Consider the following 19,847-nt stretch of genomic DNA (forward strand, 5'->3'; position numbering starts at 1 on the left):
ACACAGTCAAAGGCTTTGGCATAGTCAATAAAGCAGAAATAGATGTTTTTCTGGAACTCTCTTGCTTTTTCAATGATCCAATAGCGTTAGCTTGATGGTAAACAATCTGAATGTCAGAATGGCTTAAAATGTATGCAGTATACCTTGAAATTAATATGAACAGTGCACTAACAATATTTTCTGAAGTTCCTTGATGGATATAATCTCTAGTTTGAAGCTATAAGAATCACCGTTATAAACACAGATTCCTAGGCTCCATTCTATTCTCCAATTCAGAATACCCAGAAAATGGGCCTGGGAGGAGCATCCTGGTGATTCATTTAATTTCTTATGGGTGAGCTGGAAACAATTGCTTGACCTTCCTTAAGAACCAACAAGGATCTATAATAAAATACATGTCCTTGAGTCCCATCATAGGCAGATTAAATCAATAATTCTTCAAGTGGGTGCACAGAATTGACAATTTTAGCAGTCTCCTCTAGAAAATATTATGTGTGATGAAGTTTGAAAAACATTGGTCTCTTCATTATTGTGCAGTAAGACAAAGTTGTACTTGCTTTATTAAACACTGAGGAACTCATTAGAAAAATATTAAATCAATGCAAAGTATAAGTATGTTTATTAAAATAATGAATTTTTGCTTTTACTTAAATGTTATATATTTATTCTCTTTAGTATCCAAATGACTTAGTGAGTCCTTCATGAATAATGCAAGGAAAACCTTCAAAGCAGTTAATATATATTTTTATGACTTAGAAAATATTAAAATAACTAAAGTTTATTATCTAAACATTTAATATATTTTATTTTACATATACTTTTAAAAGTTAATCAAATTTGTCCACAAACTATTTTGATAAAATTAATATGTATAAAGCCGTATATTATTTTCTATATTTTATTATTTGATTTTTATTTCAAATTGAGATATATTATTTCTAGTCCATTAACAAGTTTTCCTAAATTAAGAATTTTTTTGCTTTATTATATTTTATTTATTCATAATTTTATATTTATATTTTTCCTGTCTGATATTTCCTGATATTTTACACTTTTCCTGTATTTTAATCCTTTATTTTCCTACATTTCTTCTTTAATTTTCATGATTTAACACTTTTTTCTTATACATTTATTTCTGACTTTTTTTTAAGTTATATCCATTTTATACATATTAATTTATTTGTTTTACTTTTTTTTATCATTGAAAGACATAAAACCATTCTTTCCTTGAATTTTTAAATTCAAACAACATTTAGTTACAATGAAATAGGAAATCCTGAATTTTAGAATTTTCTTCTTTTTATCCATTTGTTTTGTTTTTGCTTATAGAAATTGTTATTTTACTCCAAATTAATCAAGATTACATATTGGGAGGTTGTGACTAGACAACTCGAATTCTATTAGAAATGGAAAAGTCTGTCAAATTCTTCATATAGCTGGTTAGCTCCAGTGGAAGAAAATCCATCTGCCCTTGCCTGTCTTACTACACAATTTACAATTTAAGATTATAAGACATCCATGTTATAAATGTGTGAAATACAGAATCCTATCTATCTCATGTAATGGTATGGCCCATGAGCCATTTTTATCATTTTACCATCAGAAAAAAATGTTTGTAATAAAAATAAATGAAACTAACTCAGTAGGTTGCTGTATATTAATATAGATTTTTATTACATGTTAAATGCCTTCCACATAAATGAAAATATATTTAGCAACATGGCATATGCACAATGAGCAGTAAATGAAAATGATACAAGTCTGAAGAAGAACACTTTAGCTTAGCACTTTGTATGCCTTATACAATGTAATCTTCATAATAATTGTGTGAAACAAGTGTTAAGCACGATCTCATTTCACAGATAAGGGAAAAGATAATAAGAAGTGAAATGACCAACAAAGCTGAGTCGCTAATTGAATGGCTTCCCTGACCACAAGGGTGAAGTGCATTGCTATCTTTGGGATGTTAGCATGGCTGCACAGTGTAAAATAGAATAGAGGAAGGTGGGAAAACCATTAGCAGTCTATAGTGTTTTAAAGCCCAAGAAAAAGACATGTAGGTCTGCTTAAAGTTGGTGGCACACTTACTGGGGAAAAAAATAGATCATTTGAACTTTTTTAGATGGCCCCTAGGAAAGTGTCAAGTGGGCCCACTTCTTCAGTCTGAATTAAATGTCTTACTGCATCTGTCACAACACACTCTAGATTTCTTTTGGAGCTCTTACGATTTGTAATTTTGCATTTGAGGGATCCTCTAGTTTATATCGCTCTCCCTCTCAGTAAAGCCCAAGGTGACAGAGGCTATGCTTACCAAACCCCACACTGTATGCATCTAGAATAAATATTTACTGAATTTAAGAATGGATGGCGGATTAGTAAAAATGGAATAAAGAATGATTTCAAGAACAGAGGTGGAGTGGATGGGGATACAGTTGTGAGAACAGGGGAAGGAAGAACTTAATAAACTTAAATTTTGAAAAAAAAAAAAAACTATTTCAAGGTATAGAAGCTCAGGGATTGTACATTGAATCAAACAAGAAACACAGAAGAAAAAAAAAATCCTCCTAATAAAAAAAGATGCATGATTTTAAAAAAAATTTTAAAACTATATTCCAGAGTATATGCCAATAAGCTCAATTATTTATTTTTAATTCTATTTTTTATTTTCATATACAAATTGTTTTTTGGGGAAACTTTTAAAACCTAGTTACACTAGTATGTCTATTTTTTTTTTCCTTTTTCTATTTAGCTGATGATATTTAAATAAGATTAGCCAGGATTATACCCAGTATAACTGTAATCTTGGATAACCAGGAACCATACAGCTTATCAACCTTGTAATTCTCTTTTTTCTTTATAAATTTGTAGGAAAGCTCTCTTAACTCTTGGGGGAATAAAAAATAAAGTTCACCCATGCTCAAAAGAAATTGTCTAAACCTCTACTCTTTTTTACCTTAAAAGATGGATAGGAGTAACCAAAAAACGATCTTAGTTATATCTCTAGTTGGAAAAAGTTTCTCACTTACATCAGAAGAAAATAAACTCCCTTTTTAAAATTCATTAAAAAAACTGAAAAAGCATTCTGAATCAATAATCAAATTACAATGCCCAAGGATATGAACTCTGAATTATACTACATATGTTGACATAGAAATAATAGCAGTAGAATGATTGGCAGAAATTTTACAGGACTAAGTCTGACTCAAAGATTATTGTCCAGATGTTCTTATCCTGTCTACAAGCAAGAAACTGACCTCTAATAATTCCAGAATGAGAAGTTAGGAAACATTTTCCCATGTTTAGAGAGTATTTCTTTATGTAATTACTGATTTCCTACCTCTCCTTTCCTTGTTCATATCTCAAGGTCTGTAATTAACATCCCATAAAATATAAATTTCCCTTTAATTTGTAAAATAAAAATCCAAGCTTTCAACTCAATAAGTATGCCTTAAAAATGACAGGAGAGGTTGCACAGTTAAATAAAATACTCAATTGGAACTCAAACTAAAGTTATCTTCCTATCCCTTACCAACAAATACAGAACCTGTCTATATCCAACCACTCTGAAAAAATTTCCCCAAGGAAAAGAAGTATAATAATCTAAAATTCAAGAAATGTCTCACATAGAAATGAAAAATGATTTCAGTGCTGTGTGGTTAGAGAATTGCCTCTCAGCAATTTATAATATGCTTAAGACTTAACTGCTTCATAATTTGGTAAACTTCAATAAAAATAATAACAAAAGTGATTATAATACCTGGAATATGAATAGCACATAACAGTAGCTATCAAAACCCCAAACAGCAGCAAAGACCACATTATTTTGTTTCATTCATGCATACGCATTTGAAAAAGAAGCATCCCAAAAGCTTCATATTTAATTTTCTAAAATCATGTTAATTTCTTATTTATTTCAGGCATTACTAGAGACTCAAAATTTACTGCGCACTCAGGTTGCAAATTTTACCTTCAACCTTGGATTTTCAGGGAAGTTTTACCACACAGGTAAGAAGGAGCTTTGTGTTCTCAGGCAGCTACATATAAATAGGAGAGAGAATTTTTAATGTTTCAAAAGTAGGAGAAATAGAATATTCAGATTGATTATGGGAAAAACTTGGGTGCATTATGAGTAGCCAAATCCAAAATCAATGAGACTTGTTTACTTTGGCAAATACTGTTGGAGTCAGGGCAAAACAGAAAGAGAAATGACTTAGTCAACTCAGTGAAAGAAACTGTAACCATTGTTCTAACTGTGTCTATGCATCCTGTGAAACATAGAGACGATGGCAATGAAGAGGATGACAATGAGATGATAATGATAATAATAACAATGCACAGTGTTTTAAAATTGTAGGACAACCTAGGAACACATATTTTTAGTATTTTTTTTTCTTTGGAAAACATATAGTGGTAAAAGAGGAATTTTAGCTTCAAAGAAATTTAATAGATCTTAAGAGTCATCTTGCTTAATTTATTGTCCCTTCAGGATTTTCCTTAAAAATATTACAATGATTTGGCCAACATGCACTAAAACCATCACATTCAAACTTGTATTTCTTACCACATCTATCCAATCACAGTTTCATTTCTTGTCAGTCTCAGCCTTTAAACAAATCCTCAAAATGTGATTGGTGCTCATGGACTACTCCATGTTCTGCTATTTTTCACCTCTTTACTCATTTTACCTCCAGAATTTGACTCTTATTTTCTGAATAGCAGCATTATAATGGCAGGTACTAATTTGGAGAAAACTATGTGAGTGAAAGTGGTTGTCTTAATGGCACAAAATGGTGTCTTAGGGTTTGTATTAGGGCAATGCCTACTATCTGCTACTATTTCTGCATCTTTGGTGAAAGCTAAATGCTTTGCTTAGGGCTTTCCATTGTTGTTACTTCAGAGTATTGTAGTAAAAACATTTCACAGTATTCTCTACGCATGCAATTTATTGACTCATTAAAAGTATCCCATGCAAAGGTAGTCTTTAATTATCATAAATTCAGTTCATTTACCCAAAGAGCTTTTTAATGTTCACCAAAGAGGCTCAGGAGGTTTATTAGAATATTGAAGCCGCAGTGTCATATTGGCTTTTCTTTAATGCTTTTTTCCTCCTGCTTTGAAACATGTAAATCTGTTTAAAGTAATAGAAGGAAAATTGGTATTTAGAACAGTTAATAAATGAAATCACTGCATATTTTAAAAGGATATCTTGCAGTAAAAGATTTGGGTCATCCCATCTACACAGCAAAAGCAATTCTAGCTTACAATTTTGAAAATAGACATGGTTTTATAAACGTTTTTCAAAACCCCCTCAAAAAATGAGTCCAGACCTACGAATCACTGATTATGAAGTTATAAAGCAGATAACTCTAAAGACTATATCTACTGATGCTGGGGAAAAACATGGGATTATTTGGAGTTCACACACAAACAATACTATTTTGTCTTAAACAGCCGTATAAGAAAAGTAAAAGGCATTCTTCTGGCTGAAATATATCTGGATAACTGCACCAGCTTTTATTCACTTTTCATATTCAAATCTACTAAGCCAGTCAGACGTTTGCAGACTTAATATTGACAGCAAGTTATAACACTTCCCTTTTCTTTTTTATAATCCTGAGCATGTACATTACACATCCCACTAGGAAATGAACACACTAGTTAATATCACAGGGACACTTGCTGGAGGAAGAAACCAAACAATAATTTAAAAAAAGATATTTTAATTATATCTCTTAATTGGACCTTATTGACAATTTATGTTGGTACTGACCTAATAAAAATAATGGAAGAAACACTATTCTGATATGCTCTGTGATAATGTGCTTTACCGATTCTGCAATATATATTTGTAAGTTCTGGAAGCTTAATTAACTTCACATAAATATGAAGCTTTATTTGATTGGCTACATTATGTGTAGAATCATTGAAATGCATCCATGACATTTTCCAAGGGTACAATCATGCTATATTAAGTACTTATTTATTCATTTGAGGATATCAAGGTTTCTTCCAGGTTGGAGTTAAATATTGATAGTATTCACTTTCGCTAGGGCATGCCTCTTCCCTATCTAGTCGCTTCCTATATGAAGGTTTAACTATCAGGAGCTTAACAAATCAGAAAAGTTCTTTCCCTATCTATACATTTGATTGTGACAGGTAACCATGAAAAGCTGGCCTTGTCACAATCACCGTCTCAGATTCTGCCAGAATGATCTGATTTTCCAATGCCTGAAAATGCTGATTGATGAGTTTCATTGTTTTGAAGACACTTAATCACATATGCCTAGGGTAATAAAGATAGATCCTGTATTCCTAGACTGCTTCACTTATTTGTATTTTCCATGTATTCTTTCCTGTTCAGTTTCTCTGTCCTTCACATGCTGAAAACAGTCTCGCCCAAAAAGCACATTCCTAAAAGTCATTCACTCATGGGTGCCAAATTGAAAGAGGAAGGACATTCTGCGGATTGAAAGTAAAAAAAAAAAAAATAATAATAATAATAAAAGCATGGAGTTCAGATATAATCTTTTAGTCTGGAAATATTTTAAAGCATGATTGGAATTGCACAATGAAAGCTCAATTGAAAAATGGAGACGTTACAGGATCAAGATGACTTGTAGGGATGGAGAGCTAAAAATATTTTTTGTAGGGCAGGATTTCTGCTGACAATCATTACCAGTTTTTGTAATTGACAATAAATTGAATATGACACAAACAATTACCTTGTGTATAATATTTTCAAACTGGATAAATACATGTCTTTTCCATGAGAGTTCATTTTTATATGTATAAACAAAACAGAACCTATAAAAAACTAACTTTTAAATATAAAAGTAAAAAAGTGTTACATTCATTCTCTTTTGTTTGCTTTTGTTTTACTTTATAATGTATTGCTTCAAAGACTAGACATTGGAAACAACCTGCTTTTGTTTAAATCTAGGTTCTGACATTATACTAGCTATGTGAACATAAACAGGTTCAATGCCTGCATCTCCAAAATGGGAATAATAATATCTCTTATATAGAACAGTACATAGCATGTCATGATATGCAAACATTTTTATTACTAAGTATTTTTATATAAGAATCAAATATTATTTAAAAATAGTGAATTATTCACATGGCTCTGTTTTCCAATTTTAGAACTATAGATAGCTTTTAATCAGTTTTAATCATCAAACAATTCTTTTTATTTAGTATATTTAAGTTTAATTTATTCTATACTCACCTATATGGAAGTGTGCCAGATTCAATACATGAAGAAAGTTAGAAACCTCTTCTGCCATTACAGAATTACAATATTTCACATATAATATAAGACAAACATTTATGCAAAACTGATAAGATTCTCCTTATGGAAACTAATCTACAGCCCAGAGCTTGCTAAACATATTCTTATTTGGCAGACTAAAAAACTTTCAGAGGCATGCTCTTATCATATAACACAAATACTCCAAAAGCAGAAACAAAGAAATGAGTGCATAAATATTTTACTTCTGAATTAAACACTTTTATCTTCTGGGAATCAGGAAAGTAAAATGAGATAAATTTTAAATGAGAATAAAAATTCCATATTTTTAAATTAACAATGATGAAGATTGAATCTCATCAGGTTAGAGGTTCAGTTCAGTTCAGTTCAGTTCAGTTCAGTTCAGTTCAGTTCAATCGCTCAGTCGTGTCCGACTCTTTGCGACCCCATGAATCGCAGCACGCCAGGCCTCCCTGTCCATCACCAACTCCCGGAGTTCACTCAGACTCACGTCCATCGAGTCCGTGATGCCATCCAGCCATCTCATCCTCTGTCGTCCCCTTCTTCTCCTGCCCCCAATCCCTCCCAGCATCAGAGTCTTTCCAGTGAGTCAACTCTTTGCATGAGGTGGCCAAAGTACTGGAGTTTCAGCTTTAGCATCATTCCTTCCAAAAAGGGTCCATTTGAACACAGACACCTGAACAGACTAGAATTTGTGCTCAGTAGTCATGCGGAGAAGGCAATGGCACCCCACTCCAGTACTCTTGCCTGGAAAACCCCATGGACGGAGGAGCTTGGTAGGTTGCAGTCCACGGGGTCGCGAAGAGTCAGACCCGACTGAGCGACTTCACTTTCACTTTTTACTTTCATGCATTGGAGAAGGAAATGGCAACCCACTCCAGTGTTCTTGCCTAGAGAATCCCAGGGATGGCGGAGCCTGGTGGGCTGCCGTTTATGGGGTTGCAGAGAGTCGGACACGACTGAAGCGACTTAGCAGCAGCAGCAGCAGCAGCAGTCATGTATGAACTATAAATTATATTCTCACATGTAATTTAATCATATGTTAGGTATCAAAAAATAAGTATTTACAAACGAGTCAAAAATTTAATATTTTCATTTAGCTGGATTCAAAAACATTTGAAATTCTTCTTTGATCCCTCAGCATGACTTGATATCATATTTTTCATTAAGCAATTCTAAAGTCATCAGCTTGCCTTATGTGGCTTTGAATTATATGACTTGTATAAAAGAAGAGAAAGGCTGATGGGAAATTACTCCATGGAGTGAAAAACAAAGAGGTTTTAAACACCACTCCTGATATTGTGGGGAGTGCTTACAAATTACCACACTTTCTGGTATAAAAATTACCAAGATTTTATGATCAGTCATGCATCTGTTTATATCAGTAGTCAGAAAAATTATCTTTAAATTTGAGTAATTGACCTCTTTCCTGGTCAAGTATGCATTACACACTTCCTGCTGCTTCCAATAACCATCTGTGGAGTTTAAAGTGAATGTAGGCTTTTCTCAGACATTCTATATTCAAAGCACAACAAAACTGTGGGAGAACTGTCAATTCATTCATCTCATGTGACATACAGTAGCTCTTTCTAATCTATGCCCTAGTCTGCTAAATTATGACCACGAGAAACACTTGGTCTATATTAAAAACACTTCATACTTAAAATCCGTCTGAGGGAGTGACAAAATTCTTTACATTTGGATTTCAATATTTGAAATTCTTAATATATTAACAAAGCCAGTGAATTGTAAGTCCATAATACTAATAATTTTGGCTCAAGTTAACAAAATTAAGAATTTTTGTCTGCTTATCTTATTCATAGAACTTTATCACTTTCAAAACTTCTATTTCTTTACTTTGTATATAGTAGCAACTATTATAGTAGTAATAGTGCCAATTAAACTAGTTGGTCTTTACACCTTTTGAGAATTATGGATTATAAGATATATACCAAGAATAACACATACATATAAATACACACAAAAGTTGACATGCACTTAAGCCAATATATGAAGTTTCTAAAATTCAGTGACTATATATTAATATAGACTGAAGTAAAGTTTTCTCTTATTTAACTTCCTGGGGAAGTAGCATGATACAATGCAAGTTAAAAGGATCCAGTTTCAGACTTCAGGAATTTGATAATCTAGGCAAGGCAATATTTTTAAGAATGTGTGAAAATATGCAACTTTAGAACACCACAGGCATAAACCAGTACATACTATTTTTAAGAAGAAAGCAATCTTAATATTTATGAATCAACAATTCACAATGTTAAGCGCTTTAATAAATTGACCTCATTGATTCTTCACAAGAGCCCATAAGACAGATTTTTATACCTCCATTTTAAACCAGGAAACTAAGACTCAAACAAATTAACTTATACAAGATCACATAGCCAAGGATACACTTTAACAAATATATGCTTTAACCATCTCATGGCACTCCATGATTCGTGCTGTCTTTACTACAAGACACTTGAAAAGGTATATTCAAAGAAGACTCTTTAAAAAATTCCTTTAATACTTTGTAAAGTAAACAATATAAAATCATCATAAAACATATTCCAATTTGAAGAAAAAAATTATCCAAATAAATCCACCTCACACTGTAAGCCAGGATTTGTTACTTTGCTTGTTTAGTTAAGTATCCAGAGACCATATAGGAATCAAGTATGTTATTGATTCAGAATATTTTAAAATGGAACTGAATATTATAAAATTGTACAAAAATTGTGATTTCATGCCATGAAAATGTCCCTGGATTGCTGTAACATGGTGAATTTCCTTGGAACTAACTTGCTGATGTTGTTTTCCTTCTCTTATTTCCCCCTCTTGTATGACAAATGGCTTTTTCTATGTGTTAGGCATTGTTAACAAATTTTCCTAATAGAGGATGAAAAATTAATCCTAGTTTTAAATTCTCAATTCGAGTTTCTATTGTGTTAATTGATTTAGTTTACATTTTATTAAATTATTATATAAAATGAGAAATATTTATGTTTATAATGGTAATTCTAAAATATAGGGACACAAACATATTTATACAGTAAGATCTCAACTTTTAAAAAAATAAGTAGGAAAAGAGTCAATGAAAAATACAAAAATGCTTCTACTGGTTAGTTCCAACCATGAGTTTTGGTTTTGGTTTTGGTTTTGTTTCTGAGTTTTATAAATCATTGTCTATGCTTTCTGCCTGTCTTCAATAAGAGTATATTTTATAATTTAAAAATTAACAGACAAAAGCATTTAAATTTAAAATTATTCAGTTCAATATTAGGCTTATATGCATAAATATTTTTAAGAGTAAAAAGAATTATCTTTTATCCAGTTTCCCCTGTGCATCCAATAAAGGAGAGAATTAATAGTTGATAAATTTAAAACAAAAATAAACAGACTAAAACTTGCTCTGTTTTTTAATGTTGTTGTTACCACCATATGCTAACAAATCTAAACAATGTCAGTGATAAAATATCCCTAAAATCTAAATGTAAACAACATCTGCACTTAGCCCTTCCCACCCCAACCCCTAATCCCACTGCCTCTGATGTAATTTAGGCTATGGTCATTTCTCTTTTATTAAAACAACACAAAATTGGATTTAGGTATCAGTAGCAAGAAGAATAATCTGACAAACGTAACCTTTAAGCTAATACAAATTTTTCACTTAAGCCATTTTTTATATGTTTTCCAGGGACTGAAGAGGAGGATGAGGGAGATGACCTTTTGCTTGGGTCTGTGGATGAGTTCTGGTGGTTTCCTCACATGTGGAGTCATATGCAGCCCCACCTCTTCCACAATGAGTCATCTTTAGTTGAGCAGATGATTCTCAACAAGGAATTTGCACTGGTGAGTACATTTTATTGAAGTATTTTTCAGACTATGAATTGCGATATATTATGGACTGTAAAATCAGCTTATTGGGTTTAATCCAATAGAAATAGAATAGAACAGAAAATACAAGAGTGTGCCACAAGTGTTAGGGCTTCTCAGTGGAGCCACGGATAAGAATCCACCTGCCAATGCAGGAGACACTAGAGACGCAGGTTTGATCCCTGGGTTGGGAAGATCCCCTGAAGGAGGGCATGGCCACCTACTTCAGTATGCTTGTCTGGAGAATTCCATGGACAGAGGAACCTGGCAAGCTACAGTCCATAGGGTTGCAAAGACTTGCACACAACTGAAACAATATATGCCACCATAAATGTTAAGTGTACATACTGCTTTGTATTATTTTGTTTCAGGCATGTGTGTGTACATACATATGTATTGGGTCATGATGTGCTATAAAATGTATTCAAAAAATTAAGTCATTGTCAGAAAGTTACCATCTCCTGCTTTCTGAAGGTGTTATACTATGAATAGGGAAAAAAGCACTTTCTCCATTGTATTCCTTGTTCTTGTTCAGTTGCTAATTCGTGTCCAAATCTTTGTGACTCCATGGACTGCAGCACACTTCCCTGCCCTTCGCTATCTCCCAGAGTTTGCTCAAACTCATGTTCATTAAGTCAGTGATGCCATCCATGGGATTCTCCAGGCAAGAATACTGGAGTAGGTAGTCATTCCGTCTCGAGGGGATCTTCTCAACACAGACATTGAACCCGCATCTCTTGCATTCCTGCATTGGCAGGCAGGTTCTTTACAACTGTACCACCTAAGTCAGATTTTTTTTGTATTCTAGTATATAATAACTGTCCCCTCAGAAAGTATCTGTTGCAAGGGTGAATAAATCAGTTCAGTTCAGTCACTCAGTCATGTCCGACCCTTTGAGACCCCATGGACTGCAGCACGCCAGGCCTCCTTGTCCATCACCACCTCCCAGAGTTTACCCAAATTCATGCCCATTGAGTCAGTGATGCCATCCAGCCAACTCATCCTCTGTCGTCCCCTTTTCCTGCTGCCTTCAATCTTTCCCAGCATAAGGATCTTTTCAAATGAGTCAGCTCTTCACATCAGGTAGCCAAAGTATTGGAGTTTCAGTTTCAACATCGATCCTTCCAATGAACACTCAGAATGATCTCCTTTAGGATGGACTGGTTGGGTCTCCTTACAGTCCAAGGGACTCTCAAGAGTCTTCCCCAACACCACAGTTCAAAAGCATCAATTCTTTGGTGCTCAGCTTTCTTTATAGTTCAACACGGACATACATACATGACCACTGGAAAAACCATAGCCTTGCATAGACAGACCTTTGTTGGCAAAGTAATGTCTCTGCTTTTGAATATGCTGTCTAGGTTGGTCATAACTTTCCTTCCAAGGAGTAAGTGTCCTTTAATTTCATGGCTGCAATCAATCTGCAGTGATTTTGGAGCCCAAAAAGATAAAGTCCACCACTATTTCCCCATCTGTTTGCCGTGAAGTGATGGGACCAGATGCCATGATCTTCGTTTTCTGAATGTTGAGCTCTAAGCCAACTTCTTCACTCTCCTCTTTGAGTTTCTTCAAGAGGTTCTTTAGTTCCTCTTCACTTTCTGCCATAAGGGTGGTATCATGAGGTTATTGATATTTCTCCTGGCAATCTTGATTCCAGCTTGTGTGTCTTCCAGCCCAGCATTTCTCATGGTGTACTCTGCATATAAGTTAAATAAGCAGGGTGACAATATACACCCTTGACGTACTCCTTTTCCTGTTTGGAACCAGTCTGTTGTTCCATGTCCAGTTCTAACTGTTGCTTTCTGACCTGCATACAGATTTCTCAAGAAGCAGGTCAGATGGTCTGATATTGCCATTGCTTTCTGAATTTTCCACAGTTTATTGTGATCCACACAGTCAAAGGCTTTGGCATATCCAATAAAGCGGTAATATATGTTTTTCTGAAACTGTCTTGCTTTTTCGATGAATAAATAGATAAATTGAGTCCCTAGAACAATGACTCTAGACCAGTGATTCTCAAACCAAGCATGTATCTTTTTCACTTAGAAGACTTTTTAAAACACATATGCTGGGATTTCTGGTTCAGTAGATTGTCAAACAGGCCTGAGAATTTGCATTTCTGACACATTTACACAGGATGCCCTTGCTGCTGGAACTGCACTTTGAGAACCATTGCTCTGAACTAGGAGTTGGGCTACTATGGCCAATGAGCCATATTTGGCCTGTTACTTGCTTTATATTGTTCTGAGCTAAGATAATTTTTTGGGGTTTTTTGAATTTATGTTTTAAAATGAAAAACAGAGAGAATAATATTCTGTGACATAAACATTACATACAACTCAGTGTTTTAGTGTCTATAAATAAAGTGTGATAGGAGTAGCACCACAGTCTTCTCTTTATACATTGTCGGCAGCTGCTTCTTCATTGCAATGGGAGAGTTGGGTACCGCCAAAAGAGATTGGATGTCCTACAAAGTCCACCTCAAATAATTACTATCTGGACCTTTACTGAGAAAGTTTGCCCACCTCTGTACTAGATAGGAAGTAAATCATCTATCCTTTTAACAATCTACTGAAAGAAATTGTTTTCCCAGAAAAACACTCAGAAGCATATTCTCACATCTTCACACAGTGTGGCAGATGGTCATAAGGGGTATGTGAATCCCCCAAAGGCCTCCATCTTAAGGTCGGTTCTTTTTTTTTTTAATAAATAGTTTATTTGCACTGTGTAATTGCTGATAGATATTTTTTTTTTAAGTCAGATTGGGAGGCACAAACCCAAGGCCTTATAAGTACTAAAATATTTTATAACATTATGCCTAATTATGTTAGTAGATCACCCTTCTTTCCATCTCTAAATCCCAAGACTTATGTCAGATCTGAACGTAGGATCCTCACTAGTAATTGTGGGAGCATAAAAAGCAGTTAAGATAATGGACTCAAGACTGCGTTTGAATCCTGACCTTCCATCAATGGCTCTTTGAACTTGAACAAAAATTACTTAACCTCTGTGTCTCAGTTTCCCCATCTGTAAAAATGAGAATAATCATGACAACCACCTCATAGGACCACTTTGTGGATATGGATAATGTACTTAGAGAGCATACAATCAGCATTCAATGGTTATTAATCAATTATGATCTTTCTAAATCCAGACAATAATGTGGTTATATCTTATTTAAAAAAAAAACACAAATATTGTTCAAAATATGGATTTACAAAAGTTTGATCCTCACTTACTTTTGAGGAATGTCTAAAAAATTTTGTGCTGCTTCATAACATTGGAAAATTAAGTAAATATTCCTTTTTCAAAAGTAAACTTACCTTGAGTAAGCATGCTGAATTTTCTCAGAGCAGTTACCTTGAAAATAAACTGTATTTATCATTTGGCTTGAACCTCCCCTTGCCTCATTCTCCCTCTGAAGCCTTGCTTTTTAGGCATGTAGATTATATTTCATAATGGTTGATTTCACCTGTTTGTGTAAATTTTTTAAAGCCTTGCTGAGAGCACTGGGAAAGACTCAGATGTAATTGGTTTATAATGAAATGTTGAAAGCTATTTAGAGTCCATTCAGTACACTTATATTTGTTTAGTCAGTGTGATTAGAAACTGAACTGAAGCCTATAAGTATACTTTGTAAGAAAAAATCTTATTATAGTTTGCATAATCAAAATATAATAACTAAAGTGAAGTCTGTTAAACACACATTCGGAAATGACATTGTTCTTTTCCTTCTGATGTTGAGCTCAATAAAACTAATCAGGATTCTTCAAGGGGTGACATTAGAACCCCAGCTTTAACTGTAAACATAGGATGACAATATGTGTGTTGTCCAGAGAGTCAGGAAGCATATTTCTTTCTTATTGAATTATTATCTTTCTATATCCAGATGACACTTCAAAACCCTCACTATTGAGATGGGATAGGATAGTGAAAAGCATTATATTGGCAGGCTAAATTTTATCCTTGACTATTAGAAACATGTTCTAATACATCTGGCACCTCATTTAATGTCTTCATGCCTCTGTTTCCTCCCCTGAAATGGTAATGATTCCCTTTTACACTCTCTAAACTACAGAGATTTTAGATAATTAATTTATATCAACTCATCTGCCAACCAAAAGCACAGGACCAGATAATCCACTGATCAATTCCAATTCTAAAATTCTGTGATCGTTGATGATATTGGTCTACAAATTTGGAATGAACATCTTGAAATACTCATCTAGCTACAATCGAAGCAATTATGGAAAAGGATTTTCAAACTAAAAGACCAATTTATATTGAAAAACACCCAAAGTGTTTAAATCTCTTTTTAGTTCCATCCTGACATCACTCCTTGGTTTGACCTTGGCTGGCAGAGGGGTGCTGTGCTTTTATCAGTGAAAAGCACAACTGTTCTCACAACATTTACAAAAATGATTCACATAACATATTAATAGCTTCATATTGATATTTTAAAAATTGTTAAACAATCAAACAAAATGTTTCATTTGTAGATTTTCTCCGAATTGTTTCTGGATAGAGTTTATTTTCTGTTGCAATATGTCTAAAAATCATGAGAAAAACATATTACAAGACTGTTTCTTTACTATTTAATTGTGTAAGAAGAACTATTATTACTGTAAAGCACCATCATTTCTTAATTCACACACACTTGAGTCAGCAGTGTGAATATTTGTGTGTGGGGGCAATGACTTGTATGTCTATGTTGAGTCCCTGACCACATGTGTACGTAGTGTGTGTGTGTGTGTGCATTTTTATATATATGCATGTTTAATCCATGAACTTATATGCCATGTGAGTGTGTACAATAATGTGTATGTTTTTATAGAAGGTGTTAGTCTATTGATTAGCACAGGCAACCCAAATATGGTCACTGTAAGATACGAGTAAGGCAGTAGGGTGGGAGAAATAATTTGGATTCTTTTTTTTTTCTTTTTACTAAATCATACATTTTGCTGTCACTAGATAGAAATACAGATAGAAATAACACTTTGAAGATGGCAACAAAAAATTAAGGCTAAAGAGAATAAGAATATTCAGCTAATATTAAACTACTTGATGAAAAAGTTACCAAAAAATCATTCCTGACTTAACCCACATCTCCTTCTCAAAGGAGAGAGAGAATAGCCATAGCATAATCCTGAATTATTTATTTCATTCCACAATAGATTTGTGGGGAAAAAGTAAGAAATGATGGTTTGTTGTTGGAAGTTTTGTATATATATATTCATTAAAATTTCCAAATGAGAGGAGCTTTTTCATTTACTAACAGTAGCAGACTGAAAATATCCTGAAGGGAAAAAAGAACACTTTTCCTCCTCAATGGTGACTTTTCAAAAATGATGTTTTCTTTTTGACATTTTATCAAACAGTTAGAAACTTTATTCATAAGTAAATAAGTAAAAGATTCTAGAAATAAAGGCACAGGTTTTTTTAATCTGCTTTTAAAACACTACATGTATTTCTGAACTCTATATAACTTGTTTTCATAAGACACAATATTCCTGATATGAAAAATTCTGACGCTAAAATAGTTCTCATAAAAAACCTAAATTCATCAAAAAGCAAATGTGAACAATTGGTAAGTTTCGCAGTGACCTGCACATAAAATCAGCTATGTAGAAATTTCAAGTAAAAAATAAAAGGTATGTGATAGTGGAATTAATGGCACAATTAAATAAAACAGAGACTGTGCTGCCTTTCATTAGCTGCTAAACCTGTGTGTTTACTAAATGATGCAATATATAGCCTTATGCTAAGTCACTTCAGTCCTGACTCTGCAACCCTATGAACTGTAGCCCACCAGGCTTCTCTGTCCTTGGGATTCTCCAGGCAAGAATAATGGAGAGGGATGCCATGCCCTCCTCCAGGGGGTCTCTCTGACTCAGGGATCGACCCAGGGTCTCTTAGGTCTCTTGCACTGGGAGGCGGGTTCTTTACCACTAGTGACACCCGGGAAGCCCCAGTGCTGTATAGCAAATACCAGATGTCAAAAAACTCTGATAATTACAACTGATAGGGTATATCAAAAGCGGGAAATGTAGAGAAGGTAATAATATTTAATCAAAAGTAAAACTGTAAACAAACATTGATTTGATGAAAGTTTTTGTTTTTGTTTTGTGGTTGTGTTTAGTCGCTAAGCCATGCCTGAGCCTTTTGCGATGCCTTGGGGACAGCAGTATGCCAGGTTGGTCTGTCCATGGCTTTTCCAGGCAAGAATACTGGAGTGGGTTGCCTTTTCTCCTCCAGGGGATCTTCCTGACCCAGGGATCAACCCTGCCTCTGGTGCATTGGCAGGAAGGTTCTTTCCATTGAGCCACCAAGAAAGCCCTGATGAAAGTTTACTGTGGAGGAAATAGTATATTTGTAGGTTCAGTGATGTATAAGGCAGTCTGTATACCCAGCAGAGTAGACACATGAGTATGGATTTAGATGAAATATAAAGAAGCAAAGCATCTAGGCATAGAAAAGTTTGAAATATTTTCAGCAATTGCATGAGTTCTTGAGGGATCCTGCAGAAATACATACCCATGTGGTACGAATATCCAAGTGAAATATTTCTAATTACTAATGTAATTGGGTGTATTTGTTATCCTTTGCTTCTCAACAAATTAGCCAAAAACTTAACAATTTAAAACAATGCACATTGATACCAAACAGTTTGTGTGGGTCAGAAAGTTGAATATGACTTAACAAGATCCTAAAGTTCAGGATCTCTCAAGAGATTTCAACCAAAGTGCCAGCTTGGGCAACAGTCATTTCGAAGCTCAACTAGAAGGTGGACCAGCTTTGAAGCTCATTCACGTGGTTGTTGATAAGACTTAGGGCCTCATGGGCTTTCAGGCTGTGGACCTGAGTATCTCCGTTGCTACCTGGTTCCACGCTCAGTTCCTCACCATAAGGGCTCCTCAGAGGGAACTCACAACAAGCAGGTTGTTTGGTTATTTGTGTTCTTTGAATTTCCATAAGAATTGTAGGATCAGATTATCAATCTCTGCACAATGGCCAGCTGGAATTTCAATAAGGGTAGCATCAAAGCCATGGATCGACTTGGGAAATACTCTCATCTTAACAATATTAACTCTTCAAACAGGCTGTTTTTCCATTTACTTAGATGGTCTTTAATTTCTTTCAACAATATCTTATATTTTCAGGGCATATGTTTTGCGCTTCTTTTATTAAAAATATTTCTACTTGTATTCTTTTTAATGCTGTTGTAAATGGACTTTTTATTAATTTCATTTCACATTGTTCATTTTTATGTGTAGAAGTACAATTGTTTTTTGTATATGGATCTTGTAACTTTCAAATTTGCTGCACTCACTTGTTAGTTCAAGAGGTTTTTTAAATGGATTCCTCTGGATAGTCTATATGCAAGCTCATGTTATATCTTTACTTCTTCTCTAGTCTAGATACAGTTTATTTTATTTTATTGTCTAATTTCCCTGACTAGAACTTGCAATATAATTTTGAATAGAAATGGTAAGAGCAGATATCCTTGTCTTATTCCTGATTTAGGAGGAAAAATCCAGTCCTTCACCATTAATCATGATGCTTGTGGACTTTTGAAGATAGCCATTATCAAACTGAAGTGTCTATCTATTCCTACTCAGCTGAGTATTTTTATTATAAAAGGCTGTTGGATTTGTCACATTTTTTTAATGTCTATTCAATTGATTGTGTTTTTTTCCCTTTTTTATTGTGATTATATATTACATTAATAGATTTTTAGATTTTAAACCAACTTTACATGCTTGTGATAAATCTCAGTTGGCCACAGTGCATGCTTGACATATGTTGTTGAATTTAACTGCTTAGTATTTTGTTGAAGATTTTGCATCTATATTCTTAAGGATATTCTTCAGTAGCTTTCTTTTACTATGAAATCTTTGTCTGGTTTTGGTGTTAAGGCAATACCCATATATACTGATGCACTTAACAGTGTGCCACATCTCTCTGAGATTTTATTCAATTTTAATTATTTTTTCCCTCTCTGTTCTTCAGATTGCATAATCTCAATGTATCTTTAAGTTCCTGGATCTTTCCTGTGCTAACTCTTCTGTTGAAATTCTTTAATAAACTTTTTATTTTAGTAATTGTACTTTTCAATTCCAGAATTTCCACTTGATTCTTTTTTATTATTTATATCTTTTTATTGACATGCTCTGTTGAATGAATCGTTGTCATCACACATTTCTTTACATGTGCAAGTATGACTTGTTTCAGTTCTTAGAATACATCTGAAATCATTGTCTGCTATGTCTGGCATCTGAGCCCTTTGACAGCAGTTTGCATTGCTTACTTTACTTTGCTCTCTATGGGTCACACTTTCCAGTTTCTTTGCGTATCTTGTAATTTTCTGCTTAAAACTAGATATTTGGTTTGGTGACTCTGGTTTTGACCCCAAGGTTCTACTCTTCCTTCAAGTCACCCCTGATCTCATTCCCTCTAGGCTCAGGGGTTCTGGAATTTGGAGGAGCTTTCCCTACCTCCCATTCTCTACACCACATACACATACTTAAGAACAAACTAGAAAGGTATGGGTCAAAGAATATTTTAGTGACTTCATCTTTTGTTAATTCAAAAGTTATCCTTGCCGGTACTGAAAAGAAGTTGAGGAGAGAGAAGAAAAGTCTTGCCTTTGTCTCTTCTACCTAAAGGTAAATTGTCTACGTTCTAATCTTATCTTCCACTTCCC

At 34.1% G+C, this 19,847-nt stretch overlaps 1 protein-coding gene across 2 annotated transcripts in view; it reads left to right on the forward strand.

Moving 5' to 3' along the window:
- Window positions 1-19,847, forward strand: part of LOC120861699 (bifunctional heparan sulfate N-deacetylase/N-sulfotransferase 4) — a 279,524-nt gene that overhangs the window by 122,568 nt on the left and 137,109 nt on the right. For both annotated transcript variants that reach the window (XM_040237406.1, XM_040237408.1), the window contains exons 2-3: window positions 3,918-4,005; window positions 10,965-11,119. In XM_040237406.1, the coding sequence (XP_040093340.1) occupies window positions 3,918-4,005; window positions 10,965-11,119 (243 nt within the window). The remainder of the gene's footprint in view (window positions 1-3,917; window positions 4,006-10,964; window positions 11,120-19,847) is intronic.

Source organism: Oryx dammah, unplaced genomic scaffold, assembly GCF_014754425.2.
Source record: "Oryx dammah isolate SB20612 unplaced genomic scaffold, SCBI_Odam_1.1 HiC_scaffold_3, whole genome shotgun sequence".
Taxonomy (NCBI): Eukaryota; Metazoa; Chordata; class Mammalia; order Artiodactyla; family Bovidae; genus Oryx; species Oryx dammah.